The sequence below is a fragment of the Phragmites australis genome, chromosome 17 (assembly GCF_958298935.1).
Source record: "Phragmites australis chromosome 17, lpPhrAust1.1, whole genome shotgun sequence".
In the NCBI taxonomy this organism is placed as follows: domain Eukaryota; kingdom Viridiplantae; phylum Streptophyta; class Magnoliopsida; order Poales; family Poaceae; genus Phragmites; species Phragmites australis.
This window is the reverse complement of record NC_084937.1, coordinates 14,333,913-14,360,280: the sequence shown is the minus strand read 5'-3', so window position 1 is coordinate 14,360,280 and position 26,368 is coordinate 14,333,913. Positions and strand designations below refer to the sequence as shown.

The 26,368-nt window shown below is 42.5% G+C and overlaps 2 protein-coding genes and 1 pseudogene across 3 annotated transcripts; 2 read left to right on the top strand and 1 right to left on the bottom strand.

Moving 5' to 3' along the window:
• On the top strand, positions 1–2,714 carry LOC133897852 (uncharacterized). 2 transcript variants are annotated; one of them, XM_062338684.1, is made up of 6 exons: positions 1–206; positions 335–473; positions 565–747; positions 993–1,115; positions 1,814–1,957; positions 2,044–2,714. In XM_062338684.1, the coding sequence occupies exons 2-6, from the start codon at positions 351–353 to the stop codon at positions 2,497–2,499; spliced, it is 1,029 nt and encodes a 342-aa protein (XP_062194668.1). In that variant the 5' UTR covers positions 1–206; positions 335–350; the 3' UTR covers positions 2,500–2,714. The 2 variants fall into 2 exon arrangements, with proteins under 2 accessions (XP_062194668.1, XP_062194669.1); XM_062338685.1 differs by having other exon boundaries at positions 1–235.
• Positions 2,715–17,909: 15,195 nt separating this feature from the next.
• LOC133897854 (putative glucose-6-phosphate 1-epimerase) lies at positions 17,910–21,543 on the top strand. The gene is made up of 10 exons (XM_062338686.1): positions 17,910–18,094; positions 18,210–18,326; positions 19,085–19,198; positions 19,278–19,329; positions 19,758–19,895; positions 20,036–20,134; positions 20,234–20,331; positions 20,755–20,862; positions 20,951–21,032; positions 21,179–21,543. The coding sequence occupies exons 1-10, from the start codon at positions 18,021–18,023 to the stop codon at positions 21,242–21,244; spliced, it is 948 nt and encodes a 315-aa protein (XP_062194670.1). The 5' UTR covers positions 17,910–18,020; the 3' UTR covers positions 21,245–21,543.
• A 181-nt stretch (positions 21,544–21,724) lies between these two features.
• Positions 21,725–24,522, bottom strand: LOC133896655 (bifunctional protein FolD 2-like; annotated as a pseudogene).
• Positions 24,523–26,368: the final 1,846 nt, after the last annotated feature.

The window sequence follows — 26,368 nt, the reverse complement described above, 5'->3', positions numbered from 1 at the left end:
AAACCGATCGATTGGGATTGGACTCCGGTGAAGACCGGAGCGTCGACGAGCTTGGCAAGTGGCGACTGCCTGAGCTCGGGAACTCGACCTTCCTCGCCGCTTCTCGTGGCTTCGTGCTCCACCTCCACTTGGTCGGTGAATCCTGCTTCCCTTCGGTCCTCCCGTTCCTGAACCAATCGACACCTGAACTGAGCTCCAGTTCTTCGGTTAGATCTTGCCCCTTCACCTCTCCATCGTATCTCCCTCACCTTTTCCTTTTCGTCACCGTTGCCGATTCCGAAGATTGGGGAAGCAAAGGCTTGAGCTTTGTTCATTTCTCTTTGACTTGTTCCAGGGCATTGGGTTTCTTGATGGGAGAGAGTAGTAGGCAGGAACCGGGGGTCCGCCTCCAAGCGGATGGTTGGTTGCAGAAGCCTCCGTTGGGATTCAACAGCATCATGCAGATTCCCGATAAGATTCAGAACTCTCTTAAGGTTGGTTCCTTTTTTAAAAAAAAAATATTTTTGGGGGTTTGGAATTGGTTGTGCAGATGTGAATTGGTTGATTGGCTGGGTCCTGTCACAGGTGCATTTTGGGCGTTTCGTGAAGAAGAATGGTGCTGGCCGCGGTATGAGTGCTGAAATGCCGTCAGAGAAGGTGAGTGAATCGTGTAATGCTACTGCTGCTGCTGCTGAGGTTAGCTTGGACAGGCAGGTCCAAGCTTGGAAGAACAATCCTAGTTGGACCGATGAGCCTCCAGAAATCAAGGTATGCGCAATGGTTTGTGGCAGGAGACTTTTCTTTCTGTATTGGGATTTGAGGGTGCTTGTTTACAGATGGTTTAGTGCTCAATAATATTCCTTAGAACCTTCAGTTTGAGCTCACTTTGATGTACTCTATTTACAACTAGTAGGTATTAGAATTCCCTGTTATTCTAGAAATGTTGGTGCTAATACTTTCTAGATTGTTCGTATAGTTTAAGAATTTAACCCTGCATGATCATATCTTTACAGGTGACTGTACCAGAAGGTTCTCTTTGCAACCTCAATCTAAGATTTAAAGCAGGATTACCACCGGATGCTGTTTACAACATCATAATTGATCCCGAGAACAAAAGAGTGTTCAAAAATATCAAGGTTTGTAGTAAGATGTGCTTTTACTTCGTATTCAGATTGATCAAGCTGAAATGTCCTTATGCGTGCTAAGGGAACTTATTGAATACTTCAACTCTGTTTTTAACTCCTCACCGGTGAAGATGTCTTGAAAATTCTGCCAATTGGAGTTCTTTTTCGTTTGTGCTTTGTTGGATGCTGGATCTTCAATTGTACTTCTAGTTCTAGTTAGGAGAACTGGTCCTTCAATCGCTGTATAACATTGTATGGAGGATAATAATTCTGTGGTGTATTTTGTCGATTAAGCATCAACCCCAACTTTTTTAGATGATGTCATCTGTCAAATATTTCTTGGAGTTCTTTTAAAGTTTTTACTATCGCAAGAGCTGGCTTCAGTGGTAGGGTAAAACAGTTTTCTCTTATGGGTTTGTATTAGTGAAATAGGTGGTGTAACTCGATACTAGATGTTCTTGCAAAGTGCTTGGTGTTTCCGTACATACTGTGTAGGGTATATATACAGAATCCTTGAATAGTATGACATAAAACATGAAGGACCATGTGTACTAACTACTACACAATCCAAGAACGACATGAGGACCTGTGCATGATTTATTTTCTTACTGATAATAATAAGCCAAGGATTTTTCTCATAAGAAGAAAAGGGACCAGGATAACACCCTATAGCCAGTATTCATGTCAAGGATATTGTTTTGCTTTTTCAGGAAGTAATATCGAGGAAAGTCTTGCTTGACGAAGGATCAAGGCAAATAGTTGAAGTGGAGCAGGCAGCAATCTGGAAGTTCCTCTGGTGGTCTGGCATCTTGTCAGTTCATGTTTTTGTTGACCAGAACAGAAAAAATCACACTGTAAAAACCTGAAATATTGCAACTATCCTTTGGTCAATACATTATATATGTTGCCTGATATGTGGCTTCATGAATACCTTTTGCAGGTAAAGTTTAAGCAGGGGCGGACAGGTTTTATGAGAAAGTTTGAGGGTTGCTGGAGGATAGAACCCCTCTTCGTTGACAAGGAAGTATGCCTTCCTCTTAATCCACGTGCATTGGAAGAATATGAATCTTGTACTGATGGCAGGGGCAGAATAGGATCTGCCATTACCTTGGATCAGCTTATTGAGCCAAATCTTTTGCCTCCACCGCCCATTTCATGGTATTTGAGAGGGATCACCACAAGGACAACTGAGATGTTGGTGAATGACTTGATAGCGGAAACTGCTCGGCTGCGAGGCATCTCAAACAATGTGGATGGCAAGCAAGATATTGAAGAAACAGATATTAACAAAAGTCGTCCGACAAATGAGTGTGATGACCTTAAGGAAAGGTGGCGACAGAAAAGAAAAAGTGGACGGCATGGAAACACCCTTAGATTAACAAGTCAATTGCTGTAAGATAAGCTATGAAAAAACACTCATCTTAGGACAGATTGTATTTTAGGGCCAATTTACCTGTATCCTAGTGTTCAAGGTTTTGGTTCTTGTAGATGATATGGTGTAAGATTGTTAATAACTTTGTCATTGTTTGACAAAGGGCTCTTTTTGAACATTTAGTAAGCTAGTTGTTCAATATTACATGTCTGATGTGAATAAAATTCTACTTCAGTTGAGTCAAAAGCTACCCCTCCTATGGTTCTGATTGACCTTTGCTCCATTCAAATCTTCCTGAACATTTGTTTCCAATTTTTCTGTCTCTGTCAATTGCCTGAAGCGCAACTGTACTTGCTTGAACTTCACGGTAGATCTTCATGTTCAGCATGTCCATTCCTGCATTGTTGCGTGATGTTCTGAAAGCATGTGAATTGATGTTTGGTGAAAATTGTGGGTGGTTAAATGGCCGGATGCCAATTGCTGAACCTGACCCAAACTGATGCCCTGCTCAAGGTCAGCTGACAAACAACCGGTGCATCCTTTCTCCAAAGCTGCAAGCCAAGAAAAGCCTCAATTCCTTACCTTTCTTGACATGCTCAAGGAAATACCTTCTTGCAAGCAATCAGCAACTGAGGATCATCTATAACATATATTAAAGGGTCAAGAATTCGCGGCCTCCCAGGGTCTGTTTCCTGTAGGTACTGTAGCAGTGGGTCCCGCTCATGTGTATGTACAGATATATGGATACATATACATATACATATATGTATATTTACACACATAGTACAATTTTCATTTTCGATAAGTTCCAGAAAAATGACGAAAGGAATATTAGTTATATTGATAAATCAGCTAAAATAATCTAAAATGCAAAGAAAAAAATATCTAAAACTCAAAAAAATATGAAACAAATTTTGTTAGGTTCGTATTACTGTCGTCTGCATATTAAAATTATGTGCATACATGAAAGTACTATTGTTTTCCCTATAATTAAGTGAATGTGTTAAATATTTATAAATTCATAAATAAATATTGAGATGTCCAAAATTGGTGAACCTAATTTTTTAAATCTTCTTTTGTCATGTTGTGTGCAACAAAAAACGGACGCAACGCAGGCGCGCCAATCAGCCTAGTTGAAACCTATGGAGCTAAACACTACATGGTTTCATGTCCAATGCAATTCAAATGCCTACAATTTGCTCCTTGTCACCAAGACCCTCGACCCAAAGGCAGCCATGTCAGGCCACCAGCCACCGTCCTCATCGTCGATGCCACCGCAATCACAGCCATTCCGCTTCTGGCTTCCCTACAAAAGCAATGTGCCATCGTGGCGGCAGCAACCACGGCCACCGTCATGACCAATGCCATCCTCACCTCGACCTCAGCCACCTTCGCCGCCACCACCACCAACTCCGGCAGAGCCTGCGCCACAGACTTCACTGGCAAACGCCATGGAGGAAGATATCCCAATCCAAGCCGAGTCGTCCGATGAGTTGGACACGATTCCAATCCAAAGCTTAGAGTTGTCGTCACAGCTGCAGGGTGCTAGGCCGTCCATGGCCGACCTGGAGCTGACGCTCTCCGGGGCGCCTCCCATTGGCCAGGAACAGAGCTCGGGCAGAGACGGCAACCGAGGCAACGACACCAAGATCGCCATCTCTGGCTTCCCGAGGTTGTGCCTCTTCAACGGCGCACGCGCGCCGTACCAGCGGGAGATCGAGGACGGCCTCAATAGCCTCGCCGGCCGCGAGACGCCGGCGCTGAATGTACTTAAAGTCGCCTAGAGGGGGGGGGGTGAATAGGCGTTTCTGAAAATTAAAACTCAGCAGCAGATTAATCAGAGCCCGAATACTCCGATGAAGGTCGGATACTCCGGTAGTCCGGACTATCCGATCTTGTACGGATTATCCGGGTTATACAGGATTTCGAAATCGAAATGAATCTAAGCAAGTTTACTAGAATCTAAGAGATACCACAGGTTCTACTAGGAGTAAAATACTTAAACAACAATACCCTGCAGTAAGATACTCACGAACAATAGAATTTGAGAAAAATCCCAAAACTACAACAATTAGTAAAGCTTGCACAAAAATAAGGAGACAAGAATTTATCCCGAAGTTCGGCCACCTCACTAAGAAGCGCCTACGTCTCCGTTGAGGAGCTCACAAAGAGCCGGATCTTTTTCAACCCTATCCTCTCCTAGCGACCACAAATATCAAGCTAGGTTTTCTTACTCAAATCGACAGCGATTACAAATGTCCCGTGGCACTCCACAATTCTTGGGTGCTCTACGGGCGACGCCTTGCCGTCTAAGAGCACGAGGCTCCAAGAGAAAAGATCACAAGTGAATGCTTGATGATGAACTCAATGCTCAACAACTCAAATCACTCTTCCAAACTCAATCTCTCAATTTTGGAGCAATCTAAACACTAGAGAGGTTTGGAGGACTCTTGAATGCTCTTAGGAGGCTTTACCAAAGAGTAGCTTAGCAGCAACAGCAAGCATTCAATGCAAAGAGGTGTGGAGGTATATATAGCTGTCCCTAAAAAACTAGCCGTTACTGTTCTGGTTCACCTAACCCGGAGTATCCAGTGAACACCGGAGTCTCCGGCCATAAATCCAAAATGGGTTCAGAACAGTGTCAGAACTAGCCGTTACGGTTTTGTTGAACTGCCCGGAGTATCCGGTAAACACCGAAGACTCCGAGTGGCACTTAGTCGCCACAAAGAAAAGGCCTGGAGACTTACTGGGCTCTCCGGCCTCTCCAGGTACCGGAGTATCCGGTGAACACCGGAGACTCCGGACAATTAAAAATAAATGCTAACCGAGACAATCTGGCAGAGTCTCACTCGGAGACTCCGGTCGAAAACTCCAACTACCGGAGTATCCGGTGAACACCGGAGACTCCGGTCATTTTAAAATAATACTAACCAAGGCTCTCTGCCGGAGACTTTCTCGGAGACTCCGGCCAATTAAAATTAAATCGGAACCGAGACTCTCTGGTGGAGTATCCGGTAAACACCGGAGACTCCAGACTCAGAACACTTGGCCTATTTCCCGGTGTCCGTGGGTGAATGTGTCTCTCAACTTTTGGTTCTAAGAGGTTACTTTGAGCATTGAGACACCATCAAAACTAACAATTGCATCCCTCTTAATTGTACGGCTTTCCTAGACTCAATTTCAAATATAAAATCAAATTAAATCCTATTGAGTACTACAAACTGCTTCTCTTTTCTTTTCGAGGGACGTCAACGTCGTATATTTTCACCAATGAGACTAAAACCTATTCATAGCTTCAATAAACTCATTAGTCCCTTAATCGTTTGTCATCAATAAGCCAAAACCCACTTAGGGAGCCTAGATGCACTTTCAGGCGCCGAGACCGGAGAGCGGCCAGGTGTACCGCGTCATCTCGCTCGCCGGCCACAACGTCGGCACGAGCATGGTCCTCGGCAACATCGGCCCCAGGGACACACCGCAGCCAAGAGCTCCCCCTATATTCTAGGATCCGTGGGGTGCAAGATTGTGTATACATAAATATCCATGATGCATATGGCACGATATATCACTCAATCTAATAAAGAGAGAAACAAGCATAACAAGACAAACTTAAAAGGCATCAAACTAACATAAATTGTCTTACACATTTTAAAGATACTAAAAGCACACCACATAAGTCATCACAAATATTACATATGTCTTAATGTCCAACGGAGACGAAAAGAAAAGATTACAAAGCTAAAAAGGAACCGGCTGACCCGAAATATCCGGTGAACACCGGATACTCCGGTAAGGAGCAGACACTCAGAAATACTGACATCTCTCCCCCTTTGGCATCAAGCACTAAAAAGAGGAGAGAAGCACGAAGAGAAGCTATTCATTGCCTTCCTCATAAATCTCGTCTCCATCGTCGTCGTCCCCGCTTCCATCGTTGTCACCATCATGAGAAGAACTTGCTCCATAGACTTCTTCTTTATCGGAGGAGTCATCAACATGTTGTGCTTGTGAGCTCTCTGCAGCCGCTTGGGCTTCATCATACCATGCCCAAGGATTTTCAAACTCAACTGGCGCACTTTCTTCTTCGTCTGAAGCAATTGGAGAACATGGCGGCTGAACATTCATGGAAGCATACATAGCTTTTTGCCGCTTCTCTATCTTCCTTAATCTGACATTTTGCTCTTTAATCTGTGTCGCATTGTGAGTACAGAAGTTGAATATAACTTTGAGAGCACTCTAGATGAAGGAGGATCCACGTGGTGGAGCACGTCTTGAAGCGATCTTCCTAGTAATCGGGGGAACACGAGGTGGAGATGGTGATGGAGAGAGAGCCTTAATGTTCAAAGGCCGCATCCGATAGGGCTCATGTTTGATCTCTTTGACAAAGGTCTTCTTGGATATTCTCTCAATTAAGAACATGATATAAGTAGCATATCCACAGCTCTTGACAGGAGATTTGGAAGTGAAGACAATCTCTTCCCAAAGAAAATATGCAACACTGAACGGTGCATGATCATTGGACATCGCAGCAAGAAGATTTCTTGAAATACTTTGCACCGTAGTGGCATCTCCACTTTTGGGCACCAAAGTGAGCCGAAAAAGAGAGTTCAAACACTTATAGAATGGCCTCATCCCAGTAAGTTTCCCAAATTCAACCTTTCCATGATTTAGATACATGAAACCCAATTCTTCCTGAGTGAGTTGATGCTCATTATGAATTTGACCTTTTTGGGTGTCATGAGCATCAAACCTAAAGTGATGAGCAAAAGCTCTAAAACTCACTTTGTATTGTTCTCCCTCTGTCATCCAGTACATGGAGGGATTTTCTGTACCATCAAACCAAACAGTGGCATAGAATTGAGCTATCACTTCTTCACTCCAATCATATTTAAAAGTCATAATGTTCTTCACTTTCTTGTGTTCACAGGCTGCTATGACCTTATTGAAAACTGAATCATTCTTTTGTGCCATATAGTCCCAATCAATCCATTGCATGTGAGTGATTGGTTTCTTCTTAGTAAGAATGATTGTCTCATAAAAATCCGATTGAAAATCATTTCAAAAGCGATAATCGGTGACATTTTTCTCATACTCATAGGGATTGACATGCCTCTCTGAATTTACCTTTGAAGCATGTTTCATGTAATTGACAGTTTGCTTTGGGGTTTCAAAAGGTGGAGACTTTTTGATAGGCTTGTGAAGCTTCAGGGGGCCTATCACAACATTCTCTTCTCGCTCCTCCTCTTGCTCTTCCTCAAAGTCATCATCGGGAGCCCCCGAGCTGCTCCCCATAGCAATGCCATTGCCCCTTTCTTCTCGTGTTGGCAAGGTTCCTCTTCCTCTACCCGTTGTGACTGGGGCTGATCCCCTCTCTCTTCTAGATTCTCGACCTCTAGCCACTTGACTCTTGGTTCTCCCTTGACCAACATTTGTTCTTTAAATACCTGCATCAATTGTTCCTTCATCAAGTCGAATACTACGTCCAGTGGCTTGGGGTGACTTCACTTTCTTCACAACTTTCCGGACGCGCTCACCGCTTCCATGCCCACTACCATTGTCCTCTGTTTGTGGCGGAGCACTTTGTTCTTGTGCTTGATGATCACTCTTCTGCTTTTTCTTTCTTTCGAAAGCGTGACCTTGCACATACCTATCTCCTCCCATGTTGAGATTCCTGAGATTCATAAGAGAGATAGGCTTGAGATACAGCAAGAATTGCATGAAGACAGGGCTGTTCAGAAAAGATTTACAGGGGCCGGAGTATCCGGTGAACACCGGATACTCCGGACAGCCCGATGCCGACCCAAAAACCTTAGGGTTTGAGGGATTCAGTCGACATAATGCGAATCTCTTAGAGCAACGAGTTCTAAGAAGGATATTGAACAAGTTTACCAGAGGAAATCGATTCTAGAAGAAGGCATTGATAGATCGAGAGATTTTTCAAAGGAATACCTTTTTAGGGCAAAGGACCCCGGAGAATCGATCTACAGGAGAGTCCAGAGATTCTGACCTTGGATTTGAGGGTGAATCTATGAGAGACGCCAAAAATCCTTGGTCACACTTGAGAATCGCTGGAGAGAGTTGTTTGTGAAGAGAGAGGTTGAAAGAAGAAGTTTGTGGTAGGGATGAATAACAGTTCGGGTAGGATAGGGATAAAAACTTGGAGAGCTCGGAGACACCGACCTAGTCCAGAGACTCCGGACCTGACAGATCACCGGATACTCCGGTCTAGACCAGAGAGTCCGGGTTCTGTTAACTCGACAGAACTCAGCACATATATGAACAATGTCAGGTACAGGATACTCCGGCCTAGTCCGGACATTCCGGCACCTGGAACAGTGACATGATTGGAAGTTTGGGCTGAGATTCGAGGGGAAGTTTCGGGAGAAGGATAGTTGGACATATAAGACTATTTTACCACTTGTGATCAGCCAACAAACATCATTACATAACTATGATCACAAATAGCAAATAATGATCATAAGATCAAAGAATAAAATATTTTGAAAATAGCACACAAAATGCAATTTTTGCAAACTCCTAGCTACAAAAGCTATAACACTATAATAATCAAATGTATGCAACAGTTCAAGCCACGTTGCGAGATTCTAGGATATTTAATTCACTTCTCAACTCGCAAAACCTTTGCTCGTCTAGTGACTTTGTGAGGATATCGGCTAGTTGTCTTTCGGTTCTCACATGGCGAATGTCGATATCCCCTATGGTTGCGTGGTCTCTCAAGAAATGATGTCTAATATCTATGTGTTTGGTTTTTGAGTGTTGCACGAGATTGTTGGCTATTTTAATGGCACTCTCATTGTGACACAAAAATGGAACTTTGGTCATGTTGTAACCATAACCTCTTAGGGTTCGCCTCATCCATAGGAGTTGAGCACAACAAGCTCTCGCGGCAACATACTCGGCTTCGGCGGTGGATAGGGCTACGGAGTTTTATTTCTTTGAAGATCAATACACCAAGGACCTACCCAAGAATTGGCAAGTCCCCGAGGTGCTCTTCCTATCCACATTGCAACCAGCATAATCGGAATCTGAATAGCTGATAAGGTCGAAGGATGACCCTTTAGGATACCATAAGCCAAGGTAAGGTGTATGAACCAAATATCGAAGAATTCTCTTAACGGCCACTAAATGGCATTCTTTTGGAGCAGCTTGAAATCTTGCACACACTAAGCATGATATCGGGCCTAGATGCACAAAGGTAAAGAAGAGAACCGATCATGGAGTGATATACCTTTTGATCCACGCTCTTGTCGTCTTCATTAATATCGAGATGACCATTTACTTGCATGGGTGTCTTGATGGGTTTGGCATTCTCCATATCAAACTTCTTGAGCATATCTTTGATATATTTGGTTTGACAAATAAAAATCCCTTCTTTGAGTTGTTTGATTTGAAATCCAAGAAAGAACTTCAATTCTCCCATCATTGACATCTCAAACTTTTTTTATGATCCTACTAAATTCTTCACAAAATAGTTGATTAGTAGAACCAAATATAATATCATCGACATATATTTGGCAAATGAATAAATCATCATCAATATTTTTAGTAAAGAGTGTAGAATCGGCTTTGCTTATTTCAAAGCCCTTTTTAACAAGAAAATTTCCAAGACATTCATACCATGCTCTTGGTGCTTGCTTTAGCCCATAGAGCGTCTTATGGAGTTTATAGACATACGAAGGATACTTAGGATCTTCAAATCCGGGTGGTTGCTCCACATATACCAATTCGGAGATTTGTCCATTAAGAAATGCACTCTTCACGTCCATTTGGTATAGCTTGAAATCATGGTGAGTAGCATAGGCTAATAATATGCGAATTGACTCAAGCCTAGCTACGGTAGTATAAGTTCACCAAAATCCAAACCTTCTATTTGCGTGAAGCCTTGAGCAACCAACCTTGCATTGTTCCTCATCACGATCCCGTTCTCGTCTTGTTTGTTGCGGAAGACCCATTTTGTGCCGATTACGTTTTGATTCGGTCTTTCCACCAAGGACCAAACTTTATTCATTTTGAAGTTGTTTAACTCCTCTTGCATGGCCATCACCCAATCCGGATCTTCAAGAGCTTCTTCTACCTTCAAAGGCTCCAAATAGGAAACAAAAGAGTAATATTCACAAAAATTTGCAATTCTTGAGCGAGTAGTTACCCCTTTTTGTATATCACAAAGTATGTTGTCCACCGGGTGATCTCTTTGGATGCTTTGATGAACACGTAGGTGTGGCACTTGAGATTGAGATTGAATGTCTTCCACTTCATCATCATCTAAGAATTTATTGGAGTCATCATGGGCTTGATTTTGGTCTTGAAGTTAATTTTCACCTTGATCTTGAATTGATGTTGATGGCTCCACTTGCATTGATGAAGATGGTTGAGCTTGATAATTTTGAACCATTTGTTGCTTTTGTGGTTCTAGAGGCTTAATTTCACCAATTGCCATCTTCTTGATTGCTTCGTTTGAATTTCTTCATCACCTAATACATTAGGATCAACTTGCTCCACTTAGGAGCCGTTAGACTCATCAAATATCGCGTCCCGTGCAATTTCAACACAACTAGAGGTTTTGTTGAAAACATGATAGGCGTAGGCATTTGATCCATAACCAAGCATAAAGCCTTCATCTACTTTAGGAGCAAATTTAGAACTCTTTGCTTTCTTATTCAAAATAAAGCATTTACTACCAAAGACTTTAAAGTATTAAACATTCGGTTTGTTACCGGTTAGGAGCTCATAAGCGGTCTTGTTCAAGATCTTGTGGAGATATAACCGGTTGATGGCATGGTATGCGGTGTTGATTGCCTTCGCCCATAATTGATCCGGTACCTTGTATTCATTAAGCATTTTTCTTGCTGACCAAATTAGAGTCCTATTCTTCCTCTCGACAACCCCATTTTGTTGAGGGGAGTATGGTGCCGAGAATTCGTGCTTGATCCCTTCTTCATCAAGAAACTCTTCAACTTGTATGTTCTTGAACTCGCTTCCGTTGTCACTTGTCACCCTTTTGATCTTCACTTCAAACTCATTTTGGGCTCTTCTTAAAAATTTCTTGAATATGGCTTGTGTTTCACTTTTGTCATGCAAAAAGAATACCTAAGTGAAACGAGAATAGTTATCAATAATAACCAAACCATATTTGTTACCGCCAATACTTATGTAGGCAATTGGTCTAAATAAGTCTATGTGGAGAAGCTCCAATGGCCTTGTAGTTGTCATCACGTTCTTAGCGAGATGAGGTGCTCCAACTTATTTTCCCGCTTGACAAGCACTACAAATTCTATTTTTCTCAAAAGAAACATTTGTTAGTTCTAGGATGTGTTCACACTTTTGAAGTTTAGACAAATTTCTTATGCCAACATGGGCTAGTCGGCGATGCCATAGCCAACCCATGCTAGACTTAGCAATCAAGCAAGTTTTAAGCTTCACTTCATCCGTTGAAAAATCAACAAGATAAAGTTTACCCTTCAACTTACTGGTGAAAGCTATTGATGCGTCTTTCCTTCTAGAGACAATCACACCCTCATTAGTAAAAAGACAATTGTAACTCATTTCACATAATTGTGATATGGATAACAAATTGTAATTAAGAGACTTGACTAACAAAACATTTGAAATAGAGTGACCATTGGAAATAGCAATTTTACCTAAACCTATTACCTCTCATTTTCCATCATCGCCAAAGATGATGTTTTCATGTGGTCCTTCATCTTCTTCAAAAGATGAGAACATATTCTTTTCTCCGGTCATGTGATTTGTATATCCACTATCGATGACCCAACTTGATCCACTGGAGAAGTATGCTTACAAAACAAAGTTATGCCTTTATTTTAGGTACCCAAATTTGTTTGGGTTCTTTAGCGTTAGTCACAAGCACCTTTGGTACCCACACATTCCTTTTGACAACTCTATCTTTTGTACAGGGACCAACATAAAGAATAACCACTTTACCAAGATGGTTTCTCTTAAGCATATAAGAGGCATAAAAGGTAGATTAAGGAGCATATGCTTTTGGTTGCTTTGCTTGAGCCGTGAGATCATCTTGCTTGCCTCCCTTGATGAACTTGAGGCATTCCACTCCATTCATCATCACACGACCATTTGGCTTGCTCGTGTGTTGATCAAATCCAAGCCCTCTTTTTTGCCTGTTGTCATTAGCTTGAATGGTCTTGTATAGTGCATCTTTGGATTTATAGGTTTTGATGCACCCATACTTGACCAAGGCATTTAGCCTCCTATTTTCTTTTTTAATGCTTGCAAAGATTCAACATTAGTAGTACAAGCATTTATATCAATATTAAAGCAACGAGAGCACCCATTACTAGTGGAAGCACTAGATAACAAGTTTGCATCATTCGAGTTGAATGAGCTACTCTTAAGGGTATCAATTTGCATATCAAGAGTTTTATAATTTTTATCCAAACATGATAATTTCTCTTAAAGTGTAGAATTGTTACTCTCAAGACTACAAATTGAGGAATTGGCCAAATCATAATCATTGGACAATTTCTCAACTTTCTCCTTCTCTTTAGTAAGGAGCTCCTCGAGTTCAAGGTTTCTCTCCTTTTCAAGGATGAGCAAGTCCTCTTATCTCTCAAGGGTCTCCTCATGACTATCTATTATATGCATTAGCTCTTTTATCTTAGACATGACATTTTTGCTTAAACCTTTAAACAAACTATCATAATCATTATCATATTCACTATCACTATCTAGGAGCTTGGATTGAGATTTTACCTTGCGGCCTTTAGCCATGAGGTACTTGAGGGAGTCATCATCATCATCATCACTCATTAAGAATGATTTTCTTGGTGTAGGCTCGCGGATGGCAATGGTGGCAATCCCATCATCATCGGAGTCGGAGTCGGAGTCGGAATTTGAATTCCACTCCTCTCCAATGTGTGCTTGACCCGAATATTTCTTCTTGTGGGTCTTGTACTTGTCCTTCTTGAATGGCTTGCTCTTATTTTCTTCCTTGTCTTTTCCCTTCTTCTTGTTGGGACAATCGGCTATGAAATGGCCAATTTCGCCACATTCATAGCATGCCCTTTTAGATGTTCTCTTCTTGGGCATATCTCTCTTGTATTTGGAATAGCCACTCTTCCTCATGAATTTCTTGAATCTCTTCACAAAGAAGGCTATCTCTTCATCTTCGGAGCTCTCTTCTTCACTTGAGCTTGATTCTTGAATTTGTTTACTTTTACTTGCCCTGAATGCAACTTCCTTGTTCTTGGAGATTGAGCTTTGCTTGGCATGAATCTTCACTTCATTGGTTTCTTCCTCCATGAGCTCATGGGCAAGTATCCTCCCGAGCACATCGCTCGGTGTGAGCCTTTTATAATCTCTTCTTTCTCGGAGAAGTGTCACTAAAATGGGATTTTTAGGAGCAAAAGCTCTAAGCAATCTTTTCACCACTTTGTGATCATCAATGTCTTCACTCCCAAGCCCTCTTAGCTTATTTACAAGCACCATCATCCGATCATACATGGTTTGGGGAGTTTCATGGTCTTCCATGACGAATCTTCCTAGCTTGCCCTCTAGTAACTCTATCTTGGACTCTCTCACACTTGTAGTGCCTTCGTGTGCAACTTGGAGAGTGTCCAAAATTTGCATAGCCTCCTCAAGTCCATCTACCTTGTTGAACTCCTCTGGACTCAAGGTACTAAGCAAAACACTTGTGGCTTGAGCATTGCGGTGCATATTTTGCTCTTCATTGGAAGTGAGCTCTTGATCTTCATCCGGCAAGTCACAACTTGTGCAAACAATCTTCCAAATACTTGGATGAAGAGATATTAGGTGCATTTTCATCTTATGCCTCCAAGCGGCATAATGTGTACCATCAAAGAACGGTGCACTCCCGGATGGCACGGAGATGTAATTGCTAGAAGAATTTAAACGATCATAATTGAAAGGTATTTCACTTCCCTTTCCCTTACCATTACCTTCGCCGTTCTTCGACGGATCATCTTTTAGACTCTTCGGGCTTCCGGATGTTGACATTTCGAATTCTTCTAAGCGTTGAAGCCTTATAGGAGGTTAGGCTCTGATACCAATTGAATGTACTTAAAGTCCATGGCCGACCTGGAGCTAACGCTCTCCGGGGCGCCTCCCATTGGCCAGGAACAGAGCTCAGGCAGAGACGGCAGCCGAGGCAACGACACCAAGATCGTCATCTCTGGCTTCCCGAGGTTGCGCCTCTTCGACGGTGCACGCGCGCCGTACCGGTGGGAGATCGAGGACGGCCTCAAGAGCCTCGCCGGCCGCGAGACGCCGGCGCTGAATGTACTTAAAGTTGCCTAGAGGGGGGGTGGGTGAATAGGCGTTTCTGAAAATTAAAACTCAGCAGCAGATTAATCAGAGCCCGGATACTCCGGTGAAGCTTGGATACTCCGGTAGTCCGGACTATCCGGTCTTTTTCGAATTATCCGGGTTATACAGGATTTCAAAATCGAAATGAATCTAAGCAAGTTTACTAGAATCTAAGAGATACCACAGGTTCTACTAGGAGTAAAATACTTAAACAACAATACCCTACAGTAAGATACTCACGAATAATAGAATTTGAGAAAAATCCCAAAACTACAACAATTAGTAAAGCTTGCACAAAAATAAGGAGACAAGAATTTATCCCGAAGTTCAGCCACCTCACTAAGAAGCGCCTACGTCTCCGTTGAGGAGCTCACAAAGAGCCGGATCTTTTTCAACCCTATCCTCTCCTAGCGACCACAAAGATCAAGCTAGGTTTTCTTACTCAAATCGACGGCGATTACAAATGTCCTGTGGCACTCCACAATTCTTGGGTGCTCTACGGGCGACGCCTTGCCGTCTAAGAGCACGAGGCTCCAAGAGAAAAGATCACCAGTGAATGCTTGATGACGAACTCAATGCTCAACAACTAAAATCACTCTTCCAAACTCAATCTCTCAATTTTGGAGCAATCTAAACACTAGAGAGGTTTGGAGGACTCTTGAATGCTCTTAGGAGGCTTTATCAAAGAGTAGCTCAGCAGCAACAGCAAGCATTCAATGCAAAGAGGTGTGGAGGTATATATAGCTGTCCCTCAAAAATTAGCCGTTATTGTTCTGTTTCACCTAACCCGGAGTATCCAGTGAACACCGGAGTCTCCGGCCATAAATCCAAAACGGGCTCAGAACAGTGTCAGAACTAGCCGTTACGGTTCTGTTGAACTGCCCGGAGTATCCGGTAAACACCGAAGACTCCGGGTGGCACTTAGTCGCCACAAAGAAAAGGCCCGAAGATTTACTGGGCTCTCTGGCCTCTCCGGCCTCTCCAGGTACCGGAGTATCCGGTGAACACCAGAGACTCCGGACAATTAAGAATAAATGCTAGCCGAGACTCTCTAGCGGAGTCTCACTCGGAGACTCTGGTCGAAAACTTCAACTACCGGAGTATCCGGTGAACACCGGAGACTTCGGTCATTTTAAAATAAATACTAACCGAGGCTCTCTGCTGGAGACTTTCTCGGAGACTCCGGCCAATTAAAATTAAATCAGAACCGAGACTCTCTGGCGGAGTCTCCCTCGGAGACTCCAGCCTAAAACACTGAGTACCGGAGTATCCGGTGAACACCGGAGACTCCGGACTCAGAAAACTTGGCCTATTTCCCGGTGTCCGTGGGTGAACGTGTCTCTCAACTTTTGGTTCTAAGAGGTTACTTTGAGCATTGAGACACCATCAAAACTAACAATTGCATCCCTCTTAATAGTATGACTTTCCTAGACTCAATTTTAAAGATAAAATCAAATTAAATCCTATTGAGTACTACAAACCGCTTCTCTTTTCTTTTCGAGGGATGTCAACGTCGTATATCTTCACCAATGAGACTAAAAATATTCATAGCTTCAATAAACTCATTAGTCCCTTAATCGTTTTGTCATCAATAAGCCAAAACCCACTTATGGGGCCTAGATGCACTTTCATGCGCCGAGACCGGAGAGCGGCCAGGTGTACCGCATCATCTCGCTCGCCGGCTTCAACGTCGGCGCTAGCATGGTCCTCGGCAACGGTGGCCCCAGGGACGCACCGCAGCCGAGAGCCACCGAGCCGGACGCGCCGGCCTCGGTGGCAACGAACGTCAACAGCAACGTGCAGAGCGTGAACAACTCGTCGATGGAGGGGAGCACGTGCAGCGCCGGCAACCCCAGCGTGCACATGGACACCAAGAACACGCGCGAGGAGCCGGTGCCGGTGACACCGACGCGAAGGGAGTACGAAAAGCTTCACAAGCCGGCGACGAGACCCCCGCTCGCTGTGACGGCGCAGGAGAAGAGTACAGCGGCAAGCAGTGGTGAGGCGGCGAGACCAACGAGGCCGAGGCGGTGCCTGCGCGTGCTGATGATGGAGAGCGGGAGCTATATGAAGGCGACGCAGAAGCCGAGGCCCGGCGCTTGCCGGTTCCAGTGCGTAGCGGATCATGCGCCGCCGGCGCCGACGAGAAACGTCGGTGGCACTGGCGCTGGCGGCAAGAACGCGGAGGATGGCGGGAAATCAAGAACAAAAGAGGCAAGTTGAACTGTGTATCACGATGGTTTGATAAAGATCATATGGCTTTGTAAATTGTAATGGGCTAATTGTTTTTGCGTGAATCTGAAATGATATAGTACATGATGAGATGCTTTCTGATGCTGAAACTACAGCAGTTTGCTGGTTTCAGATCCGAAGAACAACAAGTTGTTTCACATTGACAAACGCTAGGATAGTATTTAGGAATCTACTGTGTCAATGATGTAGCAGCAGTTAACGAAAATAATTACTCTGGGTCATAATCTAAATTCTGAGGAAAGAGGTATGGTTTAAGAAGTAAGAACAAACTGTAATCAGTAAGTATCACTTCTGTGCTCATACATAGAAATGTTATCTCAACTAGTTTAACTTTCATTTTGGCCGATATCAATTTTGCCGTCATGGAGAATAAGAGAACATGGAAAGAGCAAAAGGAGGGAAATGATCAGGAGAAAATGTGTGTGCATTGAGATTATGAGATATCCTCCTGGTAAGGCCTTCGAGTCATTCAAAGGGCATATCCCAGAATAAAAATGCTCGCAAGGGACAAGCTGTGATTTGTACCACCCTCAAGGCCACAAACGTCTCCGGCGCAATAGCTCAGATCCTTTGTGTGACAACAGACTCCAGCGGTCTAGCGTGCTTCCGCTTTTTGAGAACCTTTTTGTTCTTCTGTTGACAAACAATGCATATACGTATCAAGAACTATTAATAATTTAGTGTTGCAAAAGTACACAAGAATATTACATATTTACATTGCAAAGAAATTTTTCAGAGATATTCTTGTGTACACCTTCTGCCCCACGCTGGCAAAGAAATTATTTGCAGTAGTGAGGCCGCGAGGACAAGGAGCCGCCTTGCTTTGCATTAGGAACCAAACACATATGACGGCACAGAACACTCCTCGCAGAAGATCCAATCCATTTCCCACTCTGAACTAGGCAAACACCATCGAAGTCTCAGCTTCTCCGAGGAAGGGGGCACCAGCATCTTCACCTTGGGGCCAAACAGAAATGGCGGTTTCTTGCGCCCTCACTCGCCCTTCACCCTCCTTCGCCTCCTCCTCTAATTCACCTCGCCGCTTCAGGTACCACTACCACCACCACAACCTCTAACCTGTACTTGTCTGAATCGATTCGTGTGTGCGCAAGCAACAATTGACGACCCTTGGTGGGTTTCGCCTCGGCGGTTCTTGAATGCAGGCGCTCTGGGGTGGTGGCCATGACCAGCGTGGGGCAGAAGGTGTACGCGCCCGGTGTGGCGGTCTCCGAGGGCAATGGCGGGCTGCCGAAAATCGACCTCAAATCCCCTAATGGAAGGTAATTCTGATTTTTTGTTTATCTGAGAAAGAAAATCAGGTGACCAATCTGGGTATGTAGTATTAAGTGTGTAATTTTTTGAGGGATTGCAGCTCTGGTTTCGAGTGAGGAGATAGGCGTGTAAAGATGGGAGCTTGATTGGTTTTTTAGGTGAAATGAAGGGAATGTTTGGTTGCATTCAACTGCATGTGCAGCTAGAGATACTAGAGTCGGGGAAATATTACGGTTTAATATTTGCTGTCTGTCAATATCTGCGATCAAGAGCTGTGGTGAATTTTTTTTGTTTGCTATTGAAAACAGTTCAGTGTGTTACTGTGAAAATTGTGCTAATAATTTTGCAAGGGTGGAAAGTTAAATATTCAGAACATGGTTCAATGACAGAGAGAATGGTGCATTAAATAACAAAATAATCAAACTGCTGCAATGATATTTAAAGCTTTGAGATATACTGAGTATTGTCAAATCATATGTTTAATTTTGTTAAACAGTCCACTAATATACAAAATACAGACAACTAGTATTGTTCTTCAGTGGTTTACTGAGATCATGATCAACAATCCCTATTTTTATTGACTATTCCTGCAGTAAGATTTTTATGTGCGTAGCTACCTCCGAGCATGCCTTTGTGCATTTGAATTTAGTAACTTACTTATTCCTGAAGTCCTCTATTGCCACTAACAAAAATATGTTTTCTGGCATTCTGGCTTCTTTTTTTAAAATTAGTACCAGCTAATTGTCTAATCATTTTGTGCATGAAGCGAGGCTGAGATCTATCTATTTGGAGCATGTGTCACTTCTTTGAAAGTCCCTAATGGCAAGGACCTGCTCTTTGTCCGACCAGATGCCGTGTTCAATGGGAAGAAACCCATCAGGTTGTATTCAAAACTATCTGGCATAAAATATCAGGTGTTTAGCCAATAGCAATCTGACCATCCCCTTTTCTGAAAGCAGTGGTGGAATTCCACATTGTTTCCCTCAGTTTGGCCCTGGCCCCATGCAGCAGGTTTGTGAAGCCAATTTCTATTGCAGCCCATGTGGACAGGAAAAGAAACTAAATATTTTGCACTATGGCATAAAACTTTGCAAATAGTTTGTCCCAAAAAGTTAATAGCAAATTTCGTATTGATGTCGCATTCAAATATCTAACATATCAATTAGGCAAGTAACAAATCAAGCAGTGGATCCCAAGTTAACCTGAAAATGAATTACCTGTATGCAGGTATAATACACTCCTTCATTTTTTTCTTTTAGGAATTCCTTCACTTCTACTTTGTAACATGAAATGTCATCATAGTTACTGTCCATGCTTACTTATACCAATGGTGCAGTAATGTACTGTAGTGTTCGTCGCATTCATAATCAAATATAAAAGAATGAAACACTTGTGCAATGTACTCTTTGTACTGACCAAGGCTAACTTCACTTTGGCAGCATGGATTTGCTCGGAACATGAATTGGTCTATCACAGATTCAGAAGTCACTGAAGGAGATCCAGCTGTAACTTTGGAACTGAAAGACGACTCTTATAGCCGTTCTATGTGGGATTTTAGCTTCCAAGCATTGTACAAGGTTGAACTCTGCTATAGTACTATGTGCCTTGATGCATTTTGTCCATACACACTCAACCTTATCAGCATTATTCACGACAGAAGTTTAGCCTTGGCCTTTGCAGCATATGAGTTTGAGGAGTTTTTTAAAATATTTTGTAGGTAGCCCTGCACTCGACAAGCTTGTCAACAACTCTAAAAATAACAAATACGGATGACAAGCCTTTCTCCTTCAACTCAGCACTCCACACTTATTTCCATGTAAGTTGTAAGCTTTCTGGAACCTTATTCTGTTTGTTTTCTTTCTTCTATTGCCAAATACCATGGAGTTTTAACTTTCACACCCATGTGGTTCTACAGGCTTCCATAACAAACGTATCGGTGAAAGGTCTGAAAGGTTGTAAGACTCTCAATAAGGATCCTGACCCTAAAAATCCTTTGGAGGGCAAGGAAGAGAGGTCAGCTTGAATTTGGGTCAATAGTTATGAGGATATCTCATTCTCTTATATATCAAAACATTTTAAACTTCTATGATCCCACATGCCCACGTTCTTGTTAGTTTTCCAAAAAGTTTTCCCCATTTGAGAGAAATTAGAATCAGACTCTGGTTCCCTGCCTTGTCATTGAACTTGCTTGTGTGTGGAAGCAGTACGTACAGAACACTGTTAGCATTTAGGTTTCCTGCCTTGTGTCGTTGAACTTGCTTGTGCGTGTATCTATGTGGAAGCACAAAACACTATATACATTTAGTATCACTTATGTGCATGGTGTTCAGAGCTGTTGCATCGCCTAGTTGATCTTTGCAATGGACACACCCATTGCAGCAATATGCATGGTGTAAGCTGCTGAACATAAATTTTGAGCCACTCAATACCATACAGGGAAGAGGTGACTTTTCCAGGATTCATTGACTGCATTTACCTTGGTGCACCGAGTGAGCTCATCCTGGACAATGGATTGGGTGACAAGATTGCTATCTCAAATGCAAAGTAGGTTGAGATCTGTAAATAAAAAGGATTATTTTTTATATTGTAAAGATCACATGATTAAATTGGTGCTATTCTTCTTGGAATGCAGTTGGTCAGATGCAGTGTTGTGGAATCCTCACTTGCAGATGGAGGCCTGTTACAAAGATTTTGTCTGTGTGGAAAATGCAAAGGTAGTATAACTAGCACAAGGAAATAGCCACAGAAAAACTTGAATTAACATTTGTCTACTGTTGATGTTTCATGATGGAAATCATGGGGAACTTTAGTTGATCATTGCATGATTTTGGTTGATGATATGATCAATTGTGTCATGTAGATTGAAACAGTGCAACTGGGGCCCAAACAATCTTGGGTGGCAGAGCAGAAAATTGGACTAGTCTGAAGATATCTAATGCAGCAACTGCATTAGAAAAAGGAAATCCTTTTCCTTTCTAGCAGTGTGAGATGCAAATGGTGTTCCCCCAATGTAATTCTTCATGACACATCATCACAACAGTTCTGCATCTGATATTTTCCGTTAAAAATAATAAATGTCTTCGATTTTTCTTTCTATTTTGTGGTTAGTCAGATACCTTGTACTCTCTGCTCAGTGTAATTATGTGCAAATGCACAACTCGAATTCGAACATGGACTCTGAATGAAAGGGAATGACCATTTCGGTCTTTCACATGTCTTCTGCTACTCCAATGTGTTTCTTTAGCATTGTGCAAGGTCATTCCGCTTTTAATCATTGGTTAGTGCAGATTAGCCTTGAAATTGGTAATGATGTCAGGCCCATTTCTCATCAAGATACAAGCAATCATGTGTCCTAAATTCCTGCTTTTGTGTTGGTTCTTAGATGGCTAATAGCTGGGTTATAATATGGTCTCTAAACAAAAGAAATTTATTAAACGAGTGTACATTGGTAAGCATACAAATATTTATATTGAGCAAAAATATGTTACATCCCAGCTCCCGTACAGCTAAAAGAGAGCAACGGAAGGAGGAAAAAAACAACTAATTTACAAAGGGCAAGCATGACAAGGTTAGATTCCAGGGGGTTCAGTCACTCAAGCCATAAACACGTTTTGCAGAATCAAGTGTGTTGGCAAGAAGCATCGCAATCGTCACCGGTCCCACTACACCAGGAACTGGAGTTATAGCAGAGGCCACCTTCACTGCTTCCTCGAAGCAGACATCTCCGGTTAGGCGATAACCGTAATCACTAGATGGATCCTGAAAAAGAGAAGATATCAGAATTGCCGATGGCTAAGTGCGAAGGCATATGTACTAGAAAAATTAGCAACACTGCTCGCTATTTAGCTCTGAGAATTATAACAGGAAAAAACATTGAAAATTACGTCCAATTTGCTAAGTGTTGGTGGACTGGTGCTGCCTACAGAAAGTACGGTCGCAGAAAGGTGACATTTTAAGTTTACAGTGGACAACAATTTAAACATGACATGATTGAATTAAGATGTGCGATGTTTTGTGATTTGCTTGAAGGAGGAACTTTGAACATAGACTACACATTTTTCTATAAGAAGACTTGTATCAATAAGCAACGTTGGGATGATTTTTAGAAGCACTCGACAAATTAAATCATTAACGTTACTGCTGTAGATATAATTAACTAGGAAACAAAAGGGTTCTGATGGACAAACAACACTAGAGACAATGCAGAAATAACAGATCGACCTTCTTGAGCAAAAGTACAGTAAACTGTGTTGTTTTACCTCGATTGGATTTGTCCCAACATCAATCACAACTGAACCTTACTTTAACCAGCTTCCTCTTACAAGATTGGCCACTCCAGCAGCTGATATCACAATGTCAGATTCACGGGTAATTGCCTCTGGATTTATTGTGAAGGCATGGATAACACTGACAGTGGCGTGATGCCTCTGAAAAAAAAAAATTTATATCAAAGTACTGTCATCATATACAACAGAGTAAAAACCGCATGAAGAATCATTGATAAGACTTAATTTTTGACAACTTCACCTGTAAAAGTAAGGAAGTAGGTAATCCAACAACTTTGCTTCTCCCAATCACAGCCACATGCTTTCCCATGAGTTCGATCCCAGATTGGAGCAACAACTCAACGCAAGCCTTTGCAGCGCATAAACAAAGGTTTTTGGCTTCTGAGAACAAGATTACCAACGTTCAAGGGATGGAAACCATCAACATCCTTCTCTAGGCTGATGGCGCTCAGAATCCTTTCCTCATCCATATGCTGATTTATACAAAATTACCACACAGAATACAAAGCTCAACGGTGTATTATATTAAAAAAACTGTTCTCTAGTGGATGGAAATGAAAAGCTTTTCATGATATTAATCTATGAACTAAACCATATATCATGCCTTTGCGAGTGGCAACACTAGAACAGTAGAGCACATTACTTGTGGTAGAGGTAGCTGCACTAGGATGCCATGAACAGATGGATCTTCATTAAACTTTGACACTGAAACCATCACTTCATCTTCTGCACAGTTTCCAGGCAACTTCGCCAACAAAGATTTTATTCCAACTTCCTCACAACCTTTTGTTTTGTATCGCACATAGGATTCAGAATCTCTTCTATCACCAACCAATACGACTGCTAGACCAGGCACATGTCCGACTGCACTTTTCATTCGACGGACTTCTTCAGAAATATGTAACCTTATGTCCTCCGCAATGGACTTGCCATCGATAATGGCTGTGGTGTGATCATACTTAGCTAGGAAAGACAGAAGCGTAAGTTTCACAGCATCAGATTTTTATTATAAGATGCTGAACAACAATGGGATGGATGATATCCCTTAATCGGCCAAGAGTCAAAGGTGTCAACTTGAAATATACTTAGTGCAGCTACCAAACAGTAATAGTACAGTATACTAAATGAAGTTTCAGTTTGCACCGAGTAAAGCTCAATATTTCCCTCTGAATTTTCCATTTGTACTGGTGTTTACACCAACAACCTAGAACTTTCATACTAGCTAGCACAGTGGCTACTTAACCTCAACTTGCATTTCATTTGAAGTCACATTCTGGTCAACCAACGCTATCACTCCAAGAGCATCAAGTATCATCGATCATTAGCAGCAGAATAGCTTTCTACATGAACTACTATAGGATCTGAACATTAATTCTTCGCGAATTAAAGGAACTGCTCCCATGCCACAAGGCTAAGTTGACGAATCATAAGCGCTAAGCTCCCACCAACTTACCAATCCAATCACAATAACATCTAGAAACCAGAAAAAAAAAAAAGCTCCGAACAGCCTCTCCCAGCGAAATCACTAATCCAAGAAGCCCACGTCTACAAAAACCACACCTTTAACCAGAGATTTACCAAACCAGTAAGCCCCGCTCACCTCCATCACCCTGCGTAGGATGCGGCCTCGCGGAAGCGTGTGGTGGATGGTCCCAGGTGTCGGGAAAATCCGGTCCAAGAAGCCGGCTGGTGCTGCTCCTCCGCCGCCGCCCGCTCCGCGTCCCCTCCTTGTCCTCCTCTGGTGCCACCAGCGCGGCCGAAGCGCCGTGGACCCCGCGCGAAGCCCTGGAGAGCAAGAACGCGAGTGAGGCAGGGTTGCGGCGTGTGGCTGCGGCGGCGAGCACGGCCACGGCGGCGCCACCCATCTCCGTCCACGCGCCCGCCGCTGTCGCTCGTGTCGGAAAAGATTAATGAATGTTTGGGCCTTTGGGCCCACGTGGGCCTCACCAAGTGAATTTTTTTTCGTCACACTGGGCGCATCTGCTCCTTCAAAAAAGGAAAAAAGAGGAGAAAAATCTAAAAAAGAATTTTGCAAACTCATGCGCTGCACCATTTTGCTCTCTTTCTCACATGTTTGACGACAAAATCTAAATGAGAGATGCTTGAGCACCTACGTACATGTGTCAGATCTCTTGGTTTTCTGTCACTATCGTGGCATATTCTCCTTCGCTTTCGTCTGATACTCCAGGACTGATCCACCCGGTCATTGCCACGGCGCTGTCAGGACAACAAAACGATGTCCATGCACATTGCTGAATTTCATTCAAGATTACATCTGCAGGAAGAATGGAAATGAAAATCCTCTGTGTGAAAAAAAGGCTCAAAATTCTGTAAACTAACGAGTATTTACACGAGTGAAAACTATGAATTACCAATAGATAAATGCAAATACAGACCAAAGATTTGGCCCTGCTCTACTTTTCTTTTTGAGGACGTTGATCCTGTTCTACTGAAAGCATAGATGCTGTGACAAACATAGAAACTAGTTTGCCGGCAAAGCAAATGCTAAGATTTAGATCTCGTTTGGTAGTGATTCTGGATTTTGTTTCTCTCTAGAAACCGGAGAAATCCTGCCAAACTAGTAGTTTGGTTTTTGATTCCTACAAGAAATCAAGAGAGATATTTTTTTACTAGCAAGAGAATCACTCAAAACGGTTTTTCTAACTAGAATTGCATTCCCCCTCTCACATACAATCTTTAGAAATCCGAATCTACTGAACTAGCCAAACAATTGCACACATTGATTTTGATTCATCGTAGAAATGTTTCCACGAAGAAACTGAATCTGAAACATAAAAATGGGCATCTCTCTGTCCCTGAGCACAGACAGATGGTAAGCAATTGTGTCTACTTGAAATGAGTTCCCTATAGATCATATCTCTGTGTTCTGTTGATTCCTCCGGTGTGGTCCATCGGCAAACCAAGGAGGAATTCCATCTTGTGAGGCCTTATGCCCGATAGTACAAGCTTGAAGGATGAGAAGAACATTTTAGAGTGTGGGGTGGGGGGGGGGAGGTGGTGGAGGAGGAGTAACAAGATGAGAGTTCCCTACACTTCACCTCCTGTTCATCACTATCTCAAAGTGTGGTTTATAAACTTTTTGTATGAACACTTTTATATGCAATGCTTTCAAGAAACAAAAATCTGGAGGTTTGATATTGTCTCAAAATTACCCGAGTGTATACAAATTTATCATCTAGGTGTCATCATACAAACATAAGTCTTTTTTTATAATACACGGAGGGAAGATAGTAGGCCCGTAATGATGTCATGTGCAAAGTGTGCCCCTACATAGGGCCCAAAAAATCAGCACCCTATTTTTTTATTAAACACTAGTAAATTAGTACTAATAAAAGATTAAACAAGAAATAAAACAGAGCATTTACTACTTCCTAAAAACCTACCAACCTACACCGGCACATCTCTCTATCCTAGAAATTTTCCCAGGCAGGCACGCCCTTTTCTCTCTCTCTATTTGTCCTCTTCCCAATCACCACAGTGACACACGACAATAGAAATCTAACTTTCTCTATGAAATTAACTCTCATCCTAATTCTCTTATCCATAGCTAATTTCTTTGCAAATTCTCGAAAATATATTTGTTGGCAATGAATAGGTGTATAGCCTCTAACCTCAATCTCTTATCTATTTTTTACTAGGTGTTTTCCTTATCATATCTCATGCATTGTTCTCCATGGCTGTGTATCGGTGTCGATTTGAGACTTGGAGTTGACTAGTTCAAGATTGCGGAGTGGGGATGTCGT